The following is a 23,213-nucleotide window of genomic DNA, read 5'->3' on the forward strand; positions in this document are numbered from 1 at the left end:
GAGCGGGATCCTAGGTGCTGCCTGGTGGGGGCCTCGGCCAGGGGCACCCATGCTGGACCAGGCTGCACAGCCAGGGCTGCCGGGACGGAGGTAGGTGGGGTCCCGGAGCACAGCCAACTCCACACGCCGAAAGCCCATGCACAGCCGACTCCAGCGCAGCACCCAGGCTGTAGGTGGCCAGTGGACCAGAGCCCGGCAGGGCCCTCTCAGGAGGACAGTCCCCTGGAAGCCACCCGCCGTCCCTGCACCTTCCCCTTCCCCAGGTCATCAGCCAGAAGGAGGGAGACTTCTTCTTCGATTCCCTGAGGCAGGTGTCTGACTGGGTGAAGAAGAACAAGCCCCAGAAGGAAGGTGAGGAGGCCTCTGTGGAGCTGGGCGAGGGTGCGGCTGGGTGGGGTGAGGGGGCATCGTCGGCCTCCGTGTGGCCCATGCCCATTCATCCATCCATTCCTTCCCGTGTCCCTGGGTTGTGGGGACAACCAGGCCCTGGGTCCTGGCGGTGAGGGCCTCCCAGCTCAGGCAGGAACCGGTGGCTGCACCACGGGCTGATGAAGGATGCCCCGGGGCTGAGGGGCATGACCCCCATGGGCTGGGGGTGGGAGTCCAGGAACATTCCTGGAGAAGGCAGCCTCTACGCTCATCTTGGAGGCTGAGGAAAATGCGGGGGACTGGGGAGGAAGAAGGGTGGAGGCTTTCCAGGCAGGGAGGTGGCAGGTGCAGTGTGGGGGGTGCCAGGGGGTCATGGTACACCTGCTGGGCCAGGCTTGGTGCCCACTGCTGGCCCTCGCCCAGGGGCCCCCGTGACGCTCTCCTACCAGGTGTACTTCATGCGGAAATTGTGGCTCAACATCACTCCGGGAAAGGATGTGAATGCGGACACCATACTCCATTACCACCAGGTACCGGGCAGGCTGCCCTGGTGGGCACTGGGGCCACCCCCATCCTCCCGCACCTGTTCTGAGGCTGTAGAAGCCAGCAGGCCAGGGCAGGACCAGCCTCAGCCCTGGGTGCCAGCCCATGTGGTAGGCAGACCAAGCCCCTGAGGGCTCTGGAACCAGAAGCAGAGGGCAACAGTGTTTGGGGACAGTGAGTGCACTGGCACCTGCAGCATGACTTGGGGAGGGTGGGATAGAGGGTCCTGTGGCCCATGGAACGGTGGCCATGGCCTGCAGGGCCAACCACATGGGTGGAGCAAGGCCATCACCTCCACGCAGATGTCAGGGGGCCCTGCCCTGACTCAGGGTCATTCCCCTGGCCTGAAGCTCTACCCTGCTCAGTCCGTCCTGGATGGGGTGGGCTAAGCCCCAGGTCCCCACCCTCTGAGCGGGAAAGAGGTTGGGGGCATGCGGGTCGCGGCGGAGACCCAGCATGCCCAGCGTGTCCACCACCCAGGAGCTGCCCAAGTACCTGCGCGGGTTCCACAAGTGTTCGCGGGAGGATGCCATCCACCTGGCGGGCCTCATCTACAAGGCCCAGTTCAACAACGACCGGTCCCAGCTGGCTAGTGTCCCCAAGATCCTGAGGGAACTGGTGCCCAAGGACCTCACACGCCTGATGTCCTTGGAGGAGTGGAAAAAGGTCCCTCATGGGGCTGGGGAAGGGTTCTTGGGCTGCTGCTCCTCCCTGGGCTCCTGCCCCAGTGCCATGCCCTGCCTGGGCTCCAAGACCACATGGGTGCACCCGGGTGGTGTGGAGGGTGGGCTGGCTCTGCACACACCACGCCTTCCCACGCTGTCCACAGCGCCACCGAGACTGTGTCCCACGCCGCATTCCTCCCCTCCCCTCCCGGCCGTACTGGCCTGGGGCAGGCAGGTGCTGCTCCCACCAGGGCTTTGCGGGGCCTCAGCACCCAGGCCCTTACTGGCTCTCCTGTTCCCCAGAGCATCCTTCTGGCCTATGACAAGCACAAGGACAAGACAGTGGAGGAGGCCAAGGTGGCCTTCCTGAAGTGGATCTGCCGCTGGCCCACCTTCGGGTCTGCCTTCTTCGAGGTGAAGGTAGACCTTGCCCCATGCCCGGGCCTCCTGCCCAAGCAGGTTCTGCTCAGCTCTGCCCCGGCAGGCCCAGCATCAACCAGCACACATCTTGGGTGGGACTGGCCACGAGGCTGGAGGGCGTGGGCCTGTGTGTGTATGTGCACGTGGCCTAGGTGAGCTGGGAGCTGCAGCCTGGCCGCCTGGGCTGGAGTACAACCGCTGTGTCCCTCCCTGCCAGCAAACCTCGGAGCCCTCCTACCCGGACATCATCCTCATCGCCATCAACCGACATGGGGTTCTGCTCATCCACCCCAAGACCAAGGTAGCTGCTGGGCCTCCGGAGGGGCTGGGGGCCACCAAGTCCAGGGACCCGTGCAGGTGGGGCTGCAGTCACCTCTGCGGTGTGTCCTGCCTCTCTCCTGTCCCCTAACACACACACAGCCCACGGGCTCTGGAGGCACCCTGCCCACCCACCCTCTCTGCCCCCAGGACCTGCTCACCACCTATCCCTTCACCAAGATCTCCAGCTGGAGCAGCGGCAGCACCTACTTCCACATGGTGCTGGGGAGCCTGGGCCGTGGCAGCCGCCTGCTGTGCGAGACCTCCCTGGTGAGCTCTGGTCCTTTCTCCCAGCCAGGATGCACAGGATGGAGCGGCTGGAGACTGGGTTCCCCACCCTCACCCCTTTCAAGTGGCTCATTAAGAGGGCTCAGTCACAGGGCCCAGGCGGGGGGGGGGAGGGCAGCAGACCTGGAGGAGGACTAGGTGCATCCCCAGGACCAGCAGCCAAGGTGGCAAGGCCAGGCAGGAGCCCCTGCACCCTTGGCCCGTTCTGAGGAGGGAGGGAGACCTAGCCCCAGCAGGGCAGGCAGAAATGACACTGCCAACGGCAGGAGCCCGCCTGCCCTTTCTCCATGCCCTGCACCGCTGGGTGCTGAGGAAGAGAAGGTGGTCCGAGTTCAGGACCCCCACCTGCCCTCTGCACCCACAGCCTCTGACCCACCCTGTCCCCTGTCCAGGGCTACAAGATGGACGACCTACTGACCTCATATGTGCAGCAGCTCCTGAGTGCCATGAACAAGCAGTGGGGCTCCAAGGCCCCAGCCCTGGCCAATACCTAGCAGCGGATGCTGGTGTGTCTGCTCAGGCACCCTCCCAACCTCCAGCCTGGCAGCACCTTCCCAGGCCCTCTCAGCCCAGGGCCTGTCCTCAGCAGGCAGCCTTCCATGCTGCCCCCCATACAAGCCCACTCAGCCCCGCAGGTGGCCCCCCCTCTGTCCTGGGCGCTGCATATGGAGGTAAAAAGACCCAGAGTGGGTCAGGAGTCTAGGACCCCCAGGCTGTTGGTGGATGGCTGAGAGGACCCCGCCGCAACCCCACCCCACCAGAATGTCCAGTAAAAATCCCTGGAGCAGGAGAAGCGAGTGTGTCTGAGGGAGCAGGGTGTGGCACGAGATGGACATGGGGCCTGGGAGGCTCTGGCCCGGAGAGCCACAGAAAAAGCAAAATGCCTTGCGACTTTCCCAGGGAACTGGGAGGGCAGCTGCATTCTCCAGGAATGACTTCATCCCTCCCTCTTTCTGCTTCCTTCCTCCCCCTCCCTTCCTTCCTGTTTCTCAGACTGGGGAGGGACACTCCTGGGAGAGTCGTCCTCCCAGACCCCTCCTCACACCTTCTGTCATCCCCGCCCCCCGCCTGCCGCCCGGGGCACCCAGGAGGCCTGGGTGGAGGTACGGCTCTTTGGCTGCTGGCTTCGTGCTAAGGCCAGCTTGTGCCCAGTGGCCAGAGCTGGATATAGCACCTTGGAGGCCTGGATTCCCCCACCTCCCTGGCATGTCCTGTCCCTTCCCACCCCCCAACTCTGCCCACTGGGACAGCTTATGTGGACCTTGCCACCCAAGCTTGGGAGGTCCTGGCAGGGCTAGTTTTCAACCCCTTATGGCAGCCTGGCCCGGGATAGAGGCTAGGGCCCCCTGAACTCGTGCCTGTCTGATGTCTGTCCCTCTGTTCAACTGCCCCAGCAGCAGTGTGTCCACAGCCACTGCCATCCGCTCCACTCCCAACCCCTGCCACAAACCACGCAGGCTGCTGTGGTCGTGTGAACAAGCCTTCATTGTGCAAGCGTGAGCCCAGCACCAGGTCTGCGCTGGCCGCAGCGGAAGTGTCCTCCCTGGAGGTGGTAACAAGCCACCTCTGACCCCACCACCTCCTGGGCCCTGGCCCAGCCCAAAGGCTCAACACGAGCCCCAAGGTCGGTAGGGGGGTGGCCAAGGTGGGATTCCAGGAAGGCCTTCCGAGGGATGGAGGTGGGTCCTGTCCCTCCAGGGAGCTTGTGGGTGTGGACAGCAGGACTTGCTGGCTCAGTGTGGGCTACAGGGACACTGTACCACTGGTTGAATGAGTGGTGAGGGATTGCAGGTGACTCCTAGAGGCCTCCCTCTGCGTGGCCCTGGCCCTGTGGCTCCGGCAGGCTGCCCTGGCTGTGGGTGGCCCAGGAGCCCCATGCACTTAGTGGGGCTGCTCTGGGGCAGGGGCTGTCACAGGACAGCACGAGCCACCGAGTCACCTGGGGAGGGCCAGGCGGGGAACTGTGGTGCAATTTGCTCCTGTCCCTGGAGGTCTGTGGGCGGAAGCTGTGGGCACAGGCGGACGTGGCTGTCAGATGTGGGTTCACAGGCTCCCACTCCCTAGCTCCTGCCTCCTCACAGAGAGAAGCCATAGCCAAGGAGAGGAGAGACATGGGGAAGGGAGAGATGAGGGAATGAGAAGGGGAGGGTGAGGTGCGGAGGGTGCAGGTGGACGGGGCTGAGGGGGCCGAGCATGGACAGCGGGAGGGGAGAAGGCGGAGGGGCCGAGAGGCGGCCGTGCAAGATGGCCTTCAGGCAGAGTTGAGGTCCGCAGCCTTGGGCTGGGCCTTGCGGGAGGTCAGCTCCGACAGCTTCTTCAGCCGCTTCTTCAGCTCCAGCGGGAACTTCTCGTAGCACCTCTTACACACGGGCTTCATGTCGAACTCCACAAACTTGTTCCTGGGGAGGAAGCCGGGCTGTCAGCAGAGCCCCACGCCCACCCCTTTAAACCCAGACAGGTGACCGTGGCGTGGGCTTCCCCCAACCCCCAGCCTCCCCTAGCCAGCAGGCCAGGCCCTAGGGTGGCCTGACCAGACAGCATAGGGATGAGAAGGCCTTGAGGCTTCCCTTCACTCCCAGAAGCTTCTCAGGTTCTGACACCCCAGAACCCTCTATGCCTCCCCACGGCCCTTGGAAACCCGGACGCCATTTCTCCTCTCCCAACTCCAGCCATCCCACACCCCTTGAGGCTTCCTGGATGAGCAGCTGACACTGCTGCTTTTGCACATGCTGTTCCCTGGGCTGGAACGCCCTTCCCGCCCCAGAGTCCAGGGTTCTAGCAGGTGTGTTCCTCCTCCTCTCACTGTGCCCTGGACCCCCTGGACCTGCCCCCATCTCACTGGGCAGTATGGGGCCACGATGCCCCTTGTCCCCACCATATCCCCAGGCCAGACCCAGCTGGTGTGCAGGAGGGCTGCTAAGAGGAAGGACCAGCAGGAGCCCCCTCCACCCTGAGCCCCATCCCACGATCACAGGGACTCACTTCAGGGTGAGCTTGCTGTTGCAGGTGGAGCAGGAGAAGCAACTCACACACCAGGCCTTGTTGAGGGCCGACACCACTGTGAGGGAAGCGTGTGACTCATCAGGGCTGTCTGGGCTGCCACAGGCCCAGCTGGGCTCACAGCTGCAGCACCCAGGCCCCAGGAGAGCAGGTGGGGTGGGGGAGGGAACACAGGGCCTCACCATCGCCTTCAATCACATGGCTGCAGTTGTAGCAGACGTCCCCGAAGAGCTGTGGGCCGAGCAGGCTGTCAGAGCGGCTGCAGACAGTCACACCCTAGCCCAGGGCCATCATGCAGCCGGCCTGGCCCTCCAACACGGCCCCTCTCAGGCATCTCCCAGGCCCTGCAACCCATTAGAACCACCCCCCCTCCCCGCCCCGGGAAGGACAGCAGGCCGGGACATTGCTCCCCAGAAGTTCCCTTTGCTCTGGCTGCTGCTGTCCTGCGAGGAGGCGGGCCCAGGTGGTGACCACGTCCCATCAGCGCCCCCGCCTTCTGTACCAGAGCAAGGGAGGGAGGGGGTTGCTGGCACTGTCAGCCCCGTGTGCCCAGGACCTCACACCAGCCCCAGAACATTCTTCAAAGGAAGACACTGAGGCTGGGAGAGCTGCCTGGGGCTCGAGACCCCAGGCCAGGAACCAGGGCTGAGGGTGCAGGCAGGCCTGGGCTCAGCCCCTGGCAGAGCTCCTGAGGGGTGTCCACAGCCTCCCCTGCTCACGGCAGCTCTCCTGGCCGCCCCTGCAGATCCGCGTCCCTCAGGGCTCTGCACCGGGCTCACCTGGTTGTAGTGAGTCTCACAGTACGCCAGGCCCTTCTTCTCATAGTGCCGGTGCCCCAGAAATGGCTTCTCACACTTGGCGCAGACAAAGTGCTGCGAGGACAGAGGGCGGGCCGGGCGGCATCAGGGCTAGAGCGGTGACCCCAGGAGACAGTGGTGACTCCAGGGGACAGCAGTGGCAGAAGGGGACAGGAAGCAGAGTCTGGGCAGGGGAGGCCTTTCAGGATTCACACTGGGCAGAGAGGGCTGATGCCTCTGTGAACGCCCTGGGGTCAGCAGACCCCACCCCTCCTCTAAGACACCGATGGGAACCTTGCGAGTCACCATCCCCTCCCAATCTGGCCTCCCCCTCGGCAGCCCCAGCCCCAGGAGTCAGGTGCCAGCCCCGTGCTGTGGCATGGTGGGCCCTCGCTGGCAGAGGCGGCCCAGCCTGTCCATGTGGAGCCTCTGCAGGCACCCCCTGCAAGCCTGGGGTCACTGAGCAACACCTTGCATTCCCCCAGGGATCTGCTTGTAAGGCTGAGGGCTGGGGCCTGCGTCAGGGCAGGACGGCATGGCCTCCCACCCCAGCTGCCACCCAACACACAGCTTCTGGACACAGCGCTGGCCAGGTCATCAGGGAAGGTGGTGGGCTCGCTGATCCCAGTGTACCCATGAGAACATGAGAGCCCACCAGCCAGCGGGGGCACTCCAGGTGACCCAGTGCTCACACCTGAGGAACTCTTCAACTCCGTGTTTGCACAGGGCTGTCCACATAGTGGGTTCTGTCAACCACAACCCCCAGGGCAGCCTGGGCAAACTGCCCCCAAGGTTTTCTCCTGACCTTGGAGTCTCTTAGAATGCCAGCAGGGGGAAGAGGAGAGGTGGGCACAGCTACCCAACCATGTGTGTGCACTCGGGTCTCCTGGCTCCCGTGGGCAGGCTGGTGTCCCTGGCTGAGCACGGGGTGGGGGTGGGGCAGTACCCCAGAGAAAGGGCCTCGCCGGGAGCCAGCCGCGCAGCCTGGGCTGGGAGTGTGGAGGGGCTTCAGGGCTCTCACCGTGACCCTGAGCTGGGGCACCCCCAACCTGAGGCCACGTGCCCGCCAGCCTGGCTCACCTCCACGTGCCACTGCTTGCCCAGCGCGTTGACCACTCGGCCCTCAATGGGCCGGCGGCAGGCGCCGCAGATGGGGACGCCCATCTTGTCATGGCAGGGCAGGCAGTAGAGCTCGCCCTTCAGCTCACGGGCCTCAGCCGTCAGCTCCTTCCTGGAAGACAGTGTGCAGCCCCCAGGTGCCGTCCATGCTCTTCTGCAGGGTCATGCCAGCAGCGCCTCCACCCCAGGGCGCGGCTCCCCGAGGGGCCCATTCTGTCCCCGCAGAGCCGAGGCGGCAGCTCCCTCTGATCTCTGGGCTCTTTGAAGACTTCCTGTGCCCCAGACAGGCCCTGGAGCACACACTCCCCGCACAGCCCAGAAGAGTGGCCTGTGCTCTGCCCCCAGGCCTCTGAGAAGCAGGTCTGTTCTCCGGCCCCCCTCCTCCTCCTCCAAGCCAGACTGGGTGTCTGGATCAGCACGGAGAGGACTGGAGTGGACGGTGGGGGTGGGTGAGGACGGGGGCTGAGGGGCTGCCTGTGCAACTCCTGTCTCTAACTCCATCACCAAGCCCACTCCCGGTCTCTTGCCCCACCCCCCTACCCCTTGGTCCCTTCTGCTGCTCCACCTCAACTCTCGCCTGCAGTCTAGGGGCCAGCCCAGCTGCCTCCGGAGTCTCAAGTGCCCCCCAAACCGAGCCCTGGAGAGAGAAGCTTCCTGCCATGGCCGCTTCCCGGCCCCTGGCCCACTTCTGCCCTGCGGCCCCCCTCTCGGGACCCCTCTCTCTGCCCACCCTGCTCACCTCTCCCGCCTCAACACTTCCCCGGGTGGAGGCCCCACCGCCCTGACCCTGGGCCAGTCCTGGCTCCCCGCCCGCCCGCACTGCAGGGCCGGGCCATGCACCTACCCACAGTGGGTGCAGTTGAAGTGGTCAGGGTGGTAGGCGTCGCTCCTGAACATGAGGGGCTGCTCGTCGATGACCAGGTGGCACCGCTGGCAGACATACTTGCCCAGGCCCTTGGCCTTCTCACGGTTGTGGCAAGGCCGGCAGAGATGCCTGCGGGAGACAGGGGCATTAGGGGCAGACCCCCCCACTCCCACACAGCCCGGCCACCTCCAGGAGAAGAGAGCCCGGACCCCTGCCACTTCACTGAGCACCTGGGGGCTTCAAAGGGGCTCAGCCCAGGGTACAGAAAAGCAGGCTGCCCAGTCACAAGGCCCAGAGGGCCACAAGAGTGTCCTGGAAATGCGACCCACGCTCAGCAGGGAAGACGCCAGGACGCTCGAGTTCACTGCCTCTGGATCGTATTTTTCCTCTTTCTGCTTTCTCTAAGCCTAGGGCGTGCTGCGGAATACAGTAGACACTTAATGGATATCTGCTGAAAACACTGTTTTATTTTTCCAATGTATTTAACACACACGAGATCGAGTGAGTGTCACCGCCCAGCAGAGTGGCCAGTGAGGGTCCCGGGAGGCCCACTCACCCCCTTCCTTCAGGGTTTGCCAGATGAAGAAGGGCCCAAACTCGTACAGGCGATTTCTGTCTCCAAAGACAAGCACAGCTATGTCAGAGGTCCCCAAACCCAGGAACTGTCATTACAGAGTCTTTTTGTGAAGACCTCAGAATAATTTCTGATGCTACTTGCTGTGTTGGACAACAGCTGTGTTCTCAACGAAGAGACCAATCAACATGGCTTCTGTTTCCTTGGACCTCAAAGGTGGCAGAAATCTAGATTCAGAGTCCCCAGATAAAGTTACACAGAGGCCCCAATCCAACACCCCGTCCCCCATTCCCACCTGCCACCTGAATCTCTCTCTGGCACTCCTGCTGCATCCAGACCTCCCTTCCCAGGCTCCCCAGCCCCAGGGGCCCTCTCCACCCCTCACCAGCCTCCACGGCTGCTGACACGGTGCTGGCCCCTCTGACAGGCTGGTCAGGGAGGATACTGAAGAGATCCAATCTCAGACCCAAGATCCCCACCCAGGTTATGGTGGGCAGACCCCAGATGCCAGGGCCACCCATTCAGCATCCCTCCCTGGACCCCAGGGCCTGCTACTGCTGGGTCTGGACTCTATCCTGCACAGCACTGTGCTCCATCTGCCCTGAGGTGTCTCCTCATCAGCTGTGTGCAGGGCAAGGGGCCCAAGCAAAGGTCCAGCCTCCACTTGCTAAGCTGCTGACTGGTTCTCTGTGCCTCCCCGAGACCCTGTGTGCCCAGCAGGGGGCAGCAGCTCAGGGTCAGTTGATGAAATGCCTGGGTGAATGAATGATGTGCAAGAGAGGAAGGGAGCCACGGTGGGCATCATCTCCCCTCCACACTGGCCAGGGCCCTGGCTCTTACGCCCCAGGAATGGGAAGCAGTTGTGGCCTGTGGCTTCAGTCTTCATCACCACAATCCCTGAAGTCCACCCTTGCCCAGACACCTGTGCCCCAGCCCCAAGCCCAGGCCACCTCCTCAGCAGGTCTGGGGCTGAGCTGCCCCACCTGGCGCCTGTGGCGGCCAGCCCATGCGTCCTGCAGTGCCTCTGTCCCAGACTCGGCCCCATGACCCCACTCCACATGCTGGTGACTCCTCCAGAGCATCAGGACAACACTCAACCCACGAGGAATTACTTCTGTGTCAAAGATACAGAAATCAGCTCAACGTGAGAACTCCATCGCCACGGTCAATGCCCATGAAGCCATCGACAGTGATCACCCCAATAACAGAAGGTCGGTGAGCCCAGAAATGCTCCGCTCAGGGTGGTCAGCTTCAAGCCACCACCTTTCCAACCAGCCTGGGCCAATTCTTCCAGACAGCCGCCTGCGGGCACAACAGGAAAGGGACCGGTGCCCTGGCTCAGACACCTCACACCCGGCTGGCTCTCAGGCCAGACAGACTGGGAAGCCCATCTCTCTCGTAGGAAGTCCAGATGGGAAACAGCTTCTCGACAGACCACATCAGCACCAGATCTAAAGGTGACCTTCAGAATTATTTTTCAGGTTGAATTAGGATCGAATCTAAGAATTCTAAACTCAAAATGCAGCAGAAAAACAAAACACACACACACACGAAGCCTAAGTCCTGGAGGGACACGATCTTGGGTTCAAATCCTGGCTCTGTCGCTTCCTACTGTTGGCTGATGGGTGAGTTTCTTCATGTGCCTGAGCCTCAGTTTCCTTGTCTGTGAAATGGGGCAATAATCCCAGCTGCACGGGGTGACGTGAAGAGACAAATTTAAGATCCTGCCCCTTAAATGCTACATACATACAGTTTTCAATGTTTAAACAACAAAACGTAAAGTCTTTTGAAACCAGGAAAGGTGATTTGGTTTCCCATGTTGCTGGATGTATCATTTTTAGCAAGACAGAGAGAAACGAACTTCGTTCACTCAGTCTCAGAGGCGGCTGCCGGCAGCACTCAAAGGCACCCCAGCCCGGAGCCACGCCAGGGAGGAGCCCTGGGGCCAGCGGTCGGATTCACGGGCTCCCGTGCGAAGGGGAGCTGCACCGGCGGACACCCGGCCTCTGAGCTGAGCCGCGTCCCCACGGGCAGGACAGCGCCCCATTATGAGGCGCCTGCAGCTGTGCCTCGCTCCAGATAAAGGCCATGATTTATTCGGCATGCCCAAATGGGGCCTCATTATACAGGGCAGGACACAAGGACCCCACAGCAAGTGTCCTCAAAGAGTCGCCTCTCACTCAGTGAGCAATACTCCTCAGCCTCCCACCCGCCGTTCACAGGCCCCCTCCCCTGTCTGCGGGCGCAGGCCTGAGAGCGCCGCCTGTTGCCATGGCAGCCGGCCCCTCCCTGCCCCCCATCAGTAGGAAATCATCCCCTTCTGAAACGTCCTGTTGTGTCCCTCAGCTCCAGCCTAAGCCCCCCAGCCAGCCCCCGCCTGCTCTGAGTCTCTGAGACAGTCACACACTCAGCCTCTGTGGCCAAGCTGGGGGCGGGGGGCACAAGCTAGGGACACACTAGAATATTCACGCTCTGGTGGCAGCAGCCGCAGCCAGAGAAGCAGCCCGCCACACAAGGGACCCCTCAGGAATGAAGCAGCCTTTCAGGGCCAGAGGGGCTGTGGTCTCTCTTCTCCTTAAATAGCCAGCGTTCCACCCACAGCAGCACGGAGCCCTCTGCCACCGACACCCACGGGTGGAGATCACCTGCTGCCCCACAGACCCCTGCCCCTTCCTCCTGGACCAGCAGCTAGAGGTAAGGGGCAGGCCGGGTGCGGCGGGCTGGGAGCCCAGGGCTAAGCAGGGGAAACACTCAGCGGGGAACCCTGCCCAGGGAGACAGGCAGCAGCCTGTCTTGTCCCATATCTTTGGTGATGGTCTGACCTGTGCATTGAAGGCTGACCAGTCTGAATTCACAGCAGCCCACAAAGCGGTGTTTTGTCCCTCCGATAGGGGCTTGCAGAGGGGAAGTGGCTTGCCCGCAGTCCAGGCTGCAATGACAGCACCCCTGCCCCTAACCATTACGCAGCCTTAACCCATACAGGAGCTAGATGCCTGGGAGAGGGTTCAGGCCAGGGATAGACTGGCGCTAATGCAAAGGCAACTGCCGCCACCTGGCCGTGGCTGCTGCTACCACAGGCCCTCCCTGAGGCCACGCATGCCCACCTGCCACCTCCACAGAGGCCTAAGACCTGTCCTAGATGCTCAGCTCACCCACAACCATGCGACCCAACACTGCCCAGGCCCCGGCCCGTTCCACGCCCCTTCCTCTTAGGAACACCCGCTCGGTGGCCATCTGAGCAGTGAGCCGTGAGGAACCAGCGAGTCTAGGCTGAAGTTCGTTTCTAAAGGGCAATGGAGAGCGAAGCGGGGCCCATCTCAGATCAAACTGCAACAACCAGTAACAGAACTCCTCAAACGCGGGACAGAAAGGGAAGAGAAACCTCAGCAAACCTGAAACCAACCAGGAAGCTGTTTAAGATGGAGTCTCAGTCCCAGAGAGAGCGAGGTGCACGCCCTTCGGCCGGGGCAGGAAGCAGAGGGCAGTGCCCAGGCTGAGACCCCTGGGCTGGAGGCAGGAGGCACCACAGGCCCACCTAGTGCCATGAGATATGCTACCCCTGCTGTTACTCAGGGCCCCAAGCCCAGTAACACTCTGCTGTCGCTGTCTTGAAACTCTTCCTTTTTGAGCAAGGGGCTGCACATTCTCATTCCACACATGGGCCCCTAAAATTAGGGAGTGGTCCCAGGGCCAGGAGGAGGTGCTGAGCCTGGGAGACAACTCCATGGCAAGCTCTGAGACTGAGTCACACTCCCTGCCCTGGCCGAGGCGCCCTGGCAGTCTCCAGAGGCAAGGCAGTCCCCTGGGGGCCCAGGATTTCCCTGGTCTCACTTCCAGCTCCAGGGCCAATGTCCCCTGGTCGAGTTAGCAGACACTCAGCCTTGATTCCCTAATCTGTAAAATGCGGCTAAAACTGGTTTGAGCCAGCACAGGCAGGCCCCCACCATGCCAGGCAGAGTGGTCAGTCGTACCTATGAGCTGCTCTCTCCTGGGGCCAGGTGATGCCTGCACAGTGGGGCACAGTACAGGCCTGAGGGACAGTCTAGGGTGGAGGGCACCCACCTTGGCCCCTTCCCGCCCCCAGGTTCTAACTAGGGCCCCTCACTCACTGAGCCCCCTCTCCTCTTCCAGTCTCCAGGGCCTCCCTGCACACACCTTCCTCTCCTGCCAACCTGAAAACAGCACACCTGTGTACCCTTCCCATCTACCATGGGCTGTCCTCTCTGCTTGCCCATGCGCCTGCCCTGCAGCCCTGTTCCTCCAGTCTCTGGGTCCTCACCCCCAGCACATGCAACACGACACGCTCAGTCACAGCTCCCCGGCCCCCGCCATCCCACCGGCACCTGCTCCCTGTCCTCCCCTGCCTCACAGGCCCTGTGAAGGGCTGTGTCCTCCCCTCCTTTTACCTCTCCTCCACAGCCCCCTTCAGAGTCCTCAACCCTTCCCCAGGGCTCCAGCCAAGCCTGTCTCCCTCTCCCGAGGATCACTCACCCCGCCTTCTTCGGCCCTCAGCTCTCCGCCCGCACTGCACTGTGGTTTTAGCAGTCCTAGGGAAAGTGCCAGCCGAGACCATCCAGCTCAAGTCAGAGGACTGTGGAACCTGGATTCCTGGGGAATGGGGTCCCCGTGAGGAACTCCACATGGGACTAAGAACAGACCCTGTTCCTGGAAGTAGCAGGAAACCATCTCTGGTGTTAGAACTTCAGGCATCTTCAAACACTCTGAAGCCGGGGGCAATCTTTTCAGGTAGGGGAACCTGCCTAGAGAAATAGCTAAAAGGTAATATTATTAGGTAGTCGCCCTCCCCTTTGCTTAAGGACATTGATGGCCAGGTGCTTGGGCCAGCCATCACCCTCCATGTGAGGGCCACAGCAGCTGGCCGCTCGCTCTCCTGAAGGAAGGGTGTGGCCTGCGCTTCCCTAGGGCTAGGGCCCCCAGCATGCCTGCTTCTCCTCCCTGTGAGGTGGCTCCAGCCTCCTCCTCGAGGGGCTGCTGTGCCCGTGAACAGTCACCATGCCCTCTCTGCCCCATGCCACCAGCATCCTGAGACAGCCACCCTGTGGAGTCAGTAAGAGGAGAGGAGCTGGACGCAGTGACTCATGCCTGTAATCCGAACACTTTGGGAGGCCAAGGAGGGAGGATCACTTGAGCCCAGGAGTTTGAGACCAGCCTGGGCAACATGGCAAAACCCCATCTCTACCAAAAAATACAAAACTTAGCCGGGCATGGTGGTGTGTGCCTGTGGTTCCAGCTACTCAGGAGGCTGAGGTGGGAGGATCACTTGAGCCCTGGAGGTTGAGGCTGCAGTGAGTTGATTGCACCACTGCATTCCAGCCTGGGTGACAGAGCGAGACCCTGGGAAAAAAAGAAAAAGAAAAAACAAAGAAAAGGAAGGAGGGAAGGAGGGAAGGAGGGAAACAGGCAGGGAGAAATGTGCAGAGTGAATTTGCTACAGGTAGGTCTCCAGTTGCTTGGTGCAGAGCCAGGCTCGCCCAGGATAAGGACCCTGCCAGGTCTGTGGCTCGTGCCTCCTCCTCCCCTCCTGCTGCCATCCTGCAATGGGCGCAGACGGGATGCCAGCTTCTCTTCTGCAAACCCCTCTCCAGCCTCTGCTTCAGCCTGGCTGTGCAGGGTGGGGACCGTGGGTACTGGGAAGCCGGGTGCCCAGAGGAACCCCAGAAGCTGTGCCATCATCAGCATCTACCTGGCCAAAGCCCGCTGGTGACCCCAACTCAAAGGCAGGCCAGGCCCGCTGTCCTGCCCTGGATCTGAGCTGCTCTGGCCCCACCACCTGCCCACACCCCCACTCGCAGGCCTAGGCTGGGGAGGCAGGGTGTTTGGGACCCTCACTCTCCTTCCTGAATCTTCTGAGTTGACTAAAAGCAAAACAGGAGTGGGTTTCTCTGTCTGCTGAGGGTAGGGAGCACCCTATCCAGACTCAGCATTCACCAGATGGACATGACTTGTTACCTAGGCCTGCCACGGGGCTCTGCACTTGGCCTTCGAACGTGGGCAAGCCAGGGGGCCTCCAGGCCTCTCTGGGGCTGCAGATCTGACCTGGACAGCCTTGGCCAGTGTCTCTGACTCCAGGTAAAATGGGTCTTCCTCTCCTGGAAGAGATGCTGCCCCCTGGTGGTGGATCTACTCTGGGAGAGAAAATACTCCCAGCTGGCCTGATGCCCAGGCACAGGCTTCTCCCAAACACAGGTCTCCCCACCTGTCAGGATGTCCAAACGGGGTTGGTGGGCTGGGTCCAGAAAGCCACCAAGAGAGACGCTGAAACTCTCAGGCGGGTAAAAAGAGCAGACCTCTGACCTCCCAGGGCACAGTCCTTGCTGCCATCCTGGGGCATCCTCCTGCGAGTCAGGTGCCAGGGAAGCCATGGTCAGAGGCCAGCAGGGGAAGCAGAAAGTAGAGACCCCCCGGCCAGTGCACCTGTGGGCCGGCGGGTCAGGGAGGGTCCAGACATTCAGGATGAGCAGAACTCACCTGCCAAAGCTGGGGCTGAGGAGGAGCTAGAATCCCAGAGACACACTGCCCCCACCCCTCACCACCCCTGTCACTCAGACATCACACTTCAGGGGCAGAACAGAAAACTCAGAGCCCCACCCAGGCAGGGCTCACATCCCATTCCCCGTCATGGTGCTGGCCCCATCCTCCCAGCTCTGAGGAGCCTCAGATCTCCCGGGTGGCAGGGGAGCAGCTGCATAGTGGCGAAATTCCAAGTCCTGGCTCTGCGTTTGCCTTGTGCTGAAGTTCAGAATGCCTCTGACACTCACACACCCCAAATGGACACGGAGGTCCCCTCAGCAGCCCCATGGGCAGTGCTGAGCTTGGAAGTGGGAGGTTCTGAAGGCATCGGAGGCCCGACTTCTGGACTTCGGAGAGCGTGAAGCTGCCTGGGTCGCAAGCTCATTGTGAACTGTTCGCTTGTTCCCTCCAGGCTCATACCCGGGCTCTGACTCCAGCCAAAGCATGAATGGCCTTGAATTGGCCCCCCCAGGTCTGATCACCAACTTTTCCCTGGCCACGGCAGAGCAATGTGGCCAGGAGACGCCACTGGAGAACATGCTGTTCGCCTCCTTCTACCTCCTGGATTTTATCCTGGCTTTCGTTGGCAATACCCTGGCTCTGTGGCTTTTCATCCGAGACCACAAGTCCGGGACCCCAGCCAACGTGTTCCTGATGCATCTGGCCGTGGCCGACTTGTCGTGTGTGCTGGTCCTGCCCACCCGCCTGGTCTACCACTTCTCTGGGAACCACTGGCCATTTGGAGAAATCGCATGCCGTCTCACCGGCTTCCTCTTCTACCTCAACATGTATGCCAGCATCTACTTCCTCACCTGCATCAGCGCCGACCGCTTCTTGGCCATCGTGCACCCGGTCAAGTCCCTCAAGCTCCGCAGGCCCCTCTACGCACACCTGGCCTGTGCCTTCCTGTGGGTGGTGGTGGCCGTGGCCATGGCCCCGCTGCTGGTGAGTCAGCAGACCGTGCAGACCAACCACACAGTGGTGTGCCTGCAGCTGTACCGGGAGAAGGCCTCCCACCATGCCCTGGTGTCCCTGGCCGTGGCCTTCACCTTCCCGTTCATCACCACGGTCACCTGCTACCTGCTGATCATCCGCAGCCTGCGGCAGGGCCTGCGTGTGGAGAAGCGCCTCAAGAGCAAGGCGGTGCGCATGATCGCCATCGTGCTGGCCATCTTCCTGGTCTGCTTCGTGCCCTACCATGTCAACCGTTCTGTCTACGTGCTGCGCTACCGCAGCGGCGGGACCTCCTGTGCCACCCAGCGGGTCCTGGCCCTGGGAAACCGCATCACCTCCTGCCTCACCAGCCTCAACGGGGCGCTCGACCCCATCATGTATTTCTTTGTGGCTGAGAAGTTCCGCCACGCCCTGTGCAACTTGCTCTGTGGCAAAAGGCTCAAGGGCCCACCCCCCAGCTTCGAAGGGAAAACCAACGAAAGCTCGCTGAGTGCCAAGTCAGAGTTGTGAGCGGGGGGCACTGTCCAGGCCGAGCGCAGACTGTTTAGGACTCAGCAGACTCAGCAAGAGGCATCTGCCATTTCCCCAGCCACCTCCCCAACAGGCAACCTGAAATCTCAGCAGACGCCCACCGTTTCTCTAGACCGCCTAGTCTCAATCCCTGGAAAGGGAGAACTGATGAAAGGGAGAACTGATGAAGGGGATCCATCGGCCACCCCTCTGCCGGGGCTTGTGATGCTTACAACAGCTCCTAGACACTCAATGACTTCATCCGTGGCCAGGAGAGAAGAAGCCGGAAGAACAACCCCTGAACAATGGACGCCTTTCTTTCCCACTAGGCTCCCAGCCTTCTTCCTGCTACAGAATCACTCAGCAACCAGGCTCTGCAGAAAGACCCGGAAGGCAGGCAGAAGAGGGACCTGGGAGTCCTGGTAGGGGCGGGGAGGGAGCCTCAATATTCCTTTGCAGTACAAGGTACCCTGAGTCCCCTCTGTGGTGCCTCTGCCAGACACACACTGCCTCAGTTGAAGGGACACAGGCCACATATTTCAGGCTGGTTGCCAGGGGACCTCAGCACTCATGGCCTGCAGGGACTGAGCACAGCTCTGGATTGTGGATCTCTACTGCTGTAACCCCACGCACAGGCCTGCAACCCCCAGAGCTCTTTGGCAGGCTCCCGGGCCTCCCAGTCCTGGACAAGCATGTCCTGTGCAGTCATGGGAGCTCAGCTCAGGCCAGGGCTGCGCTGCGCACCTGCCTCCCACTGACCCACACCCCCTTCCTCCAGAGAGACCTCTCTGCCTGAGCTATTTCCCTTGTTCACGTGCAGGTATTTCCCTAACATGTCCTTTGTATTTGTTTGTACAGACCATAAACACAACTGTAGCTTTAAGACTACGCAGGTTATTGTGTTTGGTCAACATGAAGGGTTTCCCAGAACTTCTCTCTTTGACCCAGGAATGGCGAAGTGGTGGCACAGCGGCAGAGGCAGCCTCGTGGGCTCTCTTGCTGGGGCTCTGGCAGCTCACAGCATGTCTGCCCAGATTCTGAGGTTCTGCACTGTGGGGCTGGGAGGGCCAAGCAGGGGCCCTCATTCCTCACCGTAGCTGCCGCCCTGCCCCGTCCTTATGGCAATATGCTTCTGTAACACGTCTGACTTTCCAAAACACTTCCAGCATCTTTCAGATTTCCCCAACCAGCCCATGGGGCAGTGGCCCTGTGCAAACGTTGCCTCAGGAAGGAGACTGGGCTCGCCGCACACACCATCGGCGACATTGCTGGTCAGCATGAGCCCCTGATGCTGTCCCTCGGCCCCTGCACTGCACCGTCTGCCCCCTCAGCCCTTCATTTAGACAACCTGCTCCATGCCAGGCACCGCCTAGCTCCGAGGACAGTGGGCTGGACGCCAGGCACCAGGCCATGTGCCTCTCTCGTGGGCAGCGCATGGACAAGAGCTTGGTAGTGTCACAGAAGCATCTCGGAGGAGCTGCGGGAGGGAGCTGAGTGCCTGGACAGAGAGGGTGTGGCAGGGGAGGCACGGCTGGGGCCTCTGGAGGGCGGCGCTGCCTCTCACTGACACAGGGTGCATGCAGAGGCAGCCTTGGTGGTTGGTGGAGGAGAATCCCAAACTGCTTGTGCCCCATTGCATTTGGGATGCCTGGTGGACACCAAGTGAAGGTGGCATGTGGGCAGCTGAGGACAGCGAGAGAGAGGCCCAAAGTGGAGCCCAGAATTGTCCAGACACACGAGCCATTTAGGGCTCTAGGATTCTGTCTGCAAGGGCAGCCATGAAGGCCGGGCACAGAGTCCCAGACGACCCCCCATAGAGAGACTGGGAGGAAGGTGGTTCAGAGGAGGGAGTGAGCAGGTGCCGCTGTGGGGGCGGGCAGAACGACAGGAACTCAGGGTCCCGGGTGCCAGAAGAGGGGCATTTCTGCACCTCAGCAGCTGTGGTGAGAGCTGCTGAGGGGTCAAGAGGAGGTGTGGGTCCCTGGGCAGATGAGACCAGGGTAGCACACATGAGGGGAGGCAGGTGTGCTGGGAGAGGCTGGGGAGGAAGGCCAGGCAGTGTTTTTAACCCAGCTCCCCAGCCCGGTCCTTCAGAAAGGATAAGAGAGTGGCGTGGAGAAGGGAGCCCTGGAGAAACTGTGGGAATGAACAGGGCTCAGACAGAGGCGGGGCTGCACGGGATCCCAGAGCTAGGGCCAGGGGAGGTGGGAGACAAGGCCACCTGCTATAGAGACAGTGCTCAGGGAGGGGGAATGAGAGACCAAGGCTTCACAGGACGTGGGAACTTCTGGAGTAGCCATGAGGTCTGTGGCCCTGAATTTAAGAGTAAATGTGGGCATTTCCCTCCAGCCACACTGAGCTGCACAGGTACAGGAGGAGAAGGTGGAGAAGTGGGGTCAGCAGGCCGGGTGGCCGGGGGGTGGGGGACTGTGGGGATTTCTCACGGCTCCCGAGAGGCTGCCAGGAGCAAGCCAAGCATGGGGCCCCGCAAACTGGGAGCTGGACTATCTGCCCCGAGGTGAACCGGAGGGAGGGCAGCCACGTCAGTGCAGGCTGCAGCACCGGGACCCTGCTGGACCCTCAGCAAGTGGGTAGCACACGGGAAGGGTGGGCAGGTGTGCTGGGAAGGGCTGTGGCCCAGTCCTCTCTGGCCCGATGTGGCCACCTCACCTGCCGGCATTCTTCACGAAGCCCAGGTCAGCCAGCTCCACATCACACAGCTCACAGCGGAAGCAGCCCGGGTGCCAGTTATTGTTCATGGCCTTGATGACGCGGCCAATGATGAACTCGCCTGGAAAAGGACAGGTCCCTGCTGGCCAGGGGGCGTGTGCCCATCCCCTCTTCAGACCCTCCAAAGCCCCGTCCACCTAACACTCCACCTGCTCTCTGCCTGGCCCATGGGTTCCCTCGTGAGATGGTGGTGCCTGTAGGGGGTCTGAGGGCTGCTGCTCAGAGAGGCAAGGTGGGCAGTTAGGGAAGAGCTAGGCCAGTTCTGTGTGCCCCTTTGGGCCCCCGCCCCCCCACCCCGCCTGCTGCCCACTTCTCAGGCAGCCCAGAATGTGCACTGTCACCGGCCTTACCGCAGGATCCGCAGCACGGAGCAAACAGCATTTGGAAGTCGTGCTCACAGTACTTCCGGCCTTCAAACTGCAAAGAGGTCACAGAGAGAGGACAAGCAAACCACCTATCATCCCCACCAGCCGCCCAGGCCCTTGTCGGGTCAGGACCTGACAGCAGGGGATGAGGCACTGAGACAGGCGCATGCCGGGCTGAGGCTAGAGCAGCGGGTCCCAGGCCTGGCCAGCAGAGGACACTGGCCCTTTTGGGATGGTGGGGTGCAAAGGGAGGGGCCCCTGTGGAAGCTGGAAAGGTCGGCAAGGCCACTTGTCAAAAGGCCGCCGGTGTCTGCTGAGGATCTGGACCCTGTGGATCCGGAGAACAGGCTGGGGGCGAGGGGGTTTTATGCCAGGAGGGATGAGATCCAGTTTGAAGTGTAGTGCCACTTGGCCCTATTTCCTATACCTTCTTGTGGGAGTAGTCCAGCTTCCCCAGAGGCCATGAAGACCCAGGGACAGGAGACAGAAGGAAGGGAAGGCAGGAAGGACCTGGGCACGGGGAAGTGCGGAGAGCTCAGGGCTGCGGCCAGCAGGAGCCGGCGTGCACACTCTCCAGGCGGCAGCTGCCAGCAAGGGCCCCTGTGCTGGCCGCAAGTGGGGCCAAAGCCTGCCTCTGCTTTCCTCTTTTTTAACAATTGTATTTTCTATTTTTTAATTTGGTTTTTCCCCGTTCTCTAAAATGAGTGTCTTACTAGACTGAACTGGATACAGCCCTACCCAGGGACCTGCAGAGGCAGGAAGGGCTTAAACTCTTTCAGCAACGAAAATCATCTGGCCACCTACTGTGTGACAGGCTTTGTTATGGGCACATGGCCACCCCGCCCAGAATTTTGCCCACCCCTCCTGCTGCCTCTACGCTTAGCCAGCATTTCTCAGGAGGCTGAAGGCACCGTGAGGAACAGCAGCTCCTGCTCTGCCAGGCGGACCACACGCCCCACATCCATCCACCAGCCAATCCCATCAGCTCTACCTCGAAACAGAGCCAGCATCTGAACCCTGGCCACCACCGCCACCACAACCACCAGTGGCGTGCTGGTAAATGCTGAACAGCCAGCTCTCTGAGGCACAGAGGCAGGCCCTGCTGTGGGGCGTTTGCCAATGTCCATGGTGTGAATATTCCCGTCATGGCCAACTTACGGTTGCCGAAAGGACATCGATGTGGACTTGAGGGGAGGTGTGCGTGGCCACACCAGCACAATGAACAGAAATAACCCCAGCAGCATAGACAATAGTCAAGTGGAACAAAATCATTAGCAAGTGGTATGCTTTGAGTATTTGTTACATCTGTTTTTAATAAAATTGTATCCTCTTGTATGTTTATGTAATTTAATTTTTAAACAATAACTTTGTTGCATAACCAGCTTGCAAGGCTGTTGATGATTTAACGACTGCTTTTGTGAGCTGGTGAAGGCCCCTTCACTTTCATCTGGGTGACTGTACTAATTCAGCTCCTGGTCCTGCCAGCCTCCCAGCCCAGCCTCTGTTCTGGCCCCGCCTTATACCCTCCCATCAGCGGCCAGAAGCCTCCTTTTTTTTTTCTTTTTCATTTAGATAGAGTCTTGCTCTGTCACCCAGGCTGGAGCGCAATGGCACGATCTCGGCTCACTGCAAATCTCGAGCCGAGATCACTCGAACCTCCCAGGTTCAAGTGATTCTCCTGCCTCAGCCTCCTGAGTAGCTGGGATTACAGGCACCTGCCACTACACCAGGCTAATTTTTTGTATTTTTAGTACAGACAGGGTTTCACCATGTTGGCCAGGCTGGTCTTGAGCTCCTGACCTCAGGTGATTCACCCGCCTCTGCCTCCCAAAGTGCTGGGATTACAGGCATGAGTCACAGTGCCTGACCAGGGCACCTTTTCAAATGTCAGCACACAGTGTGACTCCTCTGCTTCACACCCCGAGGTGGCTCCTGTCTATGGCTCTGTAAATCCACCTCCCTGTCCTCAGCGCCTGGCCTTCTTCCTCTCATGACCTTGACTTCCATCACACCAGCCTCCCTACTGCTCTCCATACACCCCATGTTCTCCCACCACGGGTCTGTGCATGTGCTGTGCCCTCTGCCCAGTGCTCTTCCTGCAGAGATGTGTGTGGCTCCCTCCCCTCAGGTCTGCCCAAACCTCACCTTCCCTGAGCACCGCACCACCCCACCCCACCCTGTGAGCCCTGACCCCCAGGGCATCAGCACCAGCTGGTGGGCCGTGCGGTTGCTGTGCTGTCTGGTCCCCACGGAGGGCAAGCACCACCAGGGCAGGCTCTTCCTGCCCCCAGGGCCTGCCCAGCATCTGCCCAGAGGAGGCTGGTGAAAGGTGGCTCTCCGTTAGCAGCCAGAGCATCCAGGGTGCTGTTCACATCTCACAGGGGAAGGATGGGCTGGTGCAGGAGCTCAAGCCTGGTTCTGGGCTGGCTCCAGATCTGGCCCTGTCACCAGTCAGGACCACTGTATGGAGCCCAGCCCACCCACTCCTTGAGGGCAGACTCTGAGCTGGGTCTGAGAAGGCCCTCAGTAGTGTCCTCACCTCATAGAAGAGCCCCTCGGGGAAGGGCCGGAAGCACTGGGCACACACGAAGCAGTGCTCATGGTACAGCTCCCCATTGCTGTTGACAATGCGCTCAGCGGGGGCGAAGCGGGCCTGGCAACGCTGGCACACGGCATTGGCCAAGGCATCCGACATGTTGCTGGGGGCAGGAGACAGGAGGGGCGAGTCAGAGCTGGTCAGGGACACGGACAGGGCACATGCAGAGGCCTGCGCCCAACAGACACACCTCATATTAAAAAGTGAAGACGCTCTACGGGATCAGGAAAATCGCTCTAATCCAGGGTCCAGGCTGCTCAGTGCTTGCAGTGCCCACCCCTTGGGGTGTCAGGGGCCCAGTCAACTCCCACTTGGGCCGCTATTACTGCTTCTTCAGGGACCACAGAGTCTCACGCACAGAACACCACCCAGCGCAGGCGAGTGGCTCTGTATTTGCACTCTTATTTAATCCCCAAGGCAATCCTGCAGCTACTATTATTATGGCCTCTTCCAGCGGAGGGACCAAAGCCTCAGAGAGGTTGAGTGACTTGCCCAAGCTCACACAACAGAGCAGGGTAAACACCTGAACCCAGACTGCTCAGTCTTCCATGGTTCCATCCTCTGCACCA

General features: G+C 61.0%; 3 protein-coding genes across 8 annotated transcripts in view; 2 read left to right on the forward strand and 1 right to left on the reverse strand.

Annotated features, from left to right (window-relative positions):
• MYO7B (myosin VIIB) overlaps positions 1 to 3,393 on the forward strand; it is a 78,923-nt gene extending 75,530 nt beyond the window's left edge. Inside the window, exons 40-46 of the mRNA XM_011941676.1 lie at positions 264 to 351; positions 793 to 899; positions 1,393 to 1,578; positions 1,881 to 1,997; positions 2,215 to 2,298; positions 2,466 to 2,585; positions 2,996 to 3,393. Of these exons, the coding sequence (XP_011797066.1) occupies positions 264 to 351; positions 793 to 899; positions 1,393 to 1,578; positions 1,881 to 1,997; positions 2,215 to 2,298; positions 2,466 to 2,585; positions 2,996 to 3,097 (804 nt within the window). The 3' untranslated portion in view covers positions 3,098 to 3,393. The remainder of the gene's footprint in view (positions 1 to 263; positions 352 to 792; positions 900 to 1,392; positions 1,579 to 1,880; positions 1,998 to 2,214; positions 2,299 to 2,465; positions 2,586 to 2,995) is intronic.
• Positions 3,394 to 4,065: 672 nt separating this feature from the next.
• The window catches only part of LIMS2 (LIM and senescent cell antigen-like domains 2), a 42,959-nt gene continuing 23,811 nt past the window's right edge, over positions 4,066 to 23,213 (reverse strand). For 3 of the 6 annotated variants that reach the window (XM_011941679.1, XM_011941680.1, XM_011941678.1), the window contains exons 2-10: positions 22,588 to 22,747; positions 20,034 to 20,100; positions 19,624 to 19,744; positions 8,364 to 8,513; positions 7,481 to 7,631; positions 6,383 to 6,475; positions 5,786 to 5,834; positions 5,586 to 5,661; positions 4,066 to 5,002 (exon numbers count right to left, since the gene is read on the reverse strand). In XM_011941679.1, the coding sequence (XP_011797069.1) occupies positions 4,855 to 5,002; positions 5,586 to 5,661; positions 5,786 to 5,834; positions 6,383 to 6,475; positions 7,481 to 7,631; positions 8,364 to 8,513; positions 19,624 to 19,744; positions 20,034 to 20,100; positions 22,588 to 22,743 (1,011 nt within the window). In that variant the 5' untranslated portion in view covers positions 22,744 to 22,747 and the 3' untranslated portion in view covers positions 4,066 to 4,854. Of the gene's footprint in view, positions 5,003 to 5,585; positions 5,662 to 5,785; positions 5,835 to 6,382; positions 6,476 to 7,480; positions 7,632 to 8,363; positions 8,514 to 8,940; positions 8,997 to 9,506; positions 9,549 to 13,449; positions 13,672 to 15,608; positions 15,743 to 19,623; positions 19,745 to 20,033; positions 20,101 to 22,587; positions 22,748 to 23,213 lie in introns of those variants that run through there. The other 3 variants (XM_011941683.1, XM_011941682.1, XM_011941681.1) reach the window with 3 other exon arrangements.
• Positions 15,184 to 17,842, forward strand: GPR17 (G protein-coupled receptor 17). The gene is made up of 2 exons (XM_011941677.1): positions 15,184 to 15,247; positions 15,902 to 17,842. The coding sequence occupies exons 1-2, from the start codon at positions 15,184 to 15,186 to the stop codon at positions 16,951 to 16,953; spliced, it is 1,116 nt and encodes a 371-aa protein (XP_011797067.1). The 3' UTR covers positions 16,954 to 17,842.

This window comes from Colobus angolensis, unplaced genomic scaffold, assembly GCF_000951035.1.
Source record: "Colobus angolensis palliatus isolate OR3802 unplaced genomic scaffold, Cang.pa_1.0 Scaffold20, whole genome shotgun sequence".
Lineage (NCBI taxonomy): Eukaryota > Metazoa > Chordata > Mammalia > Primates > Cercopithecidae > Colobus > Colobus angolensis.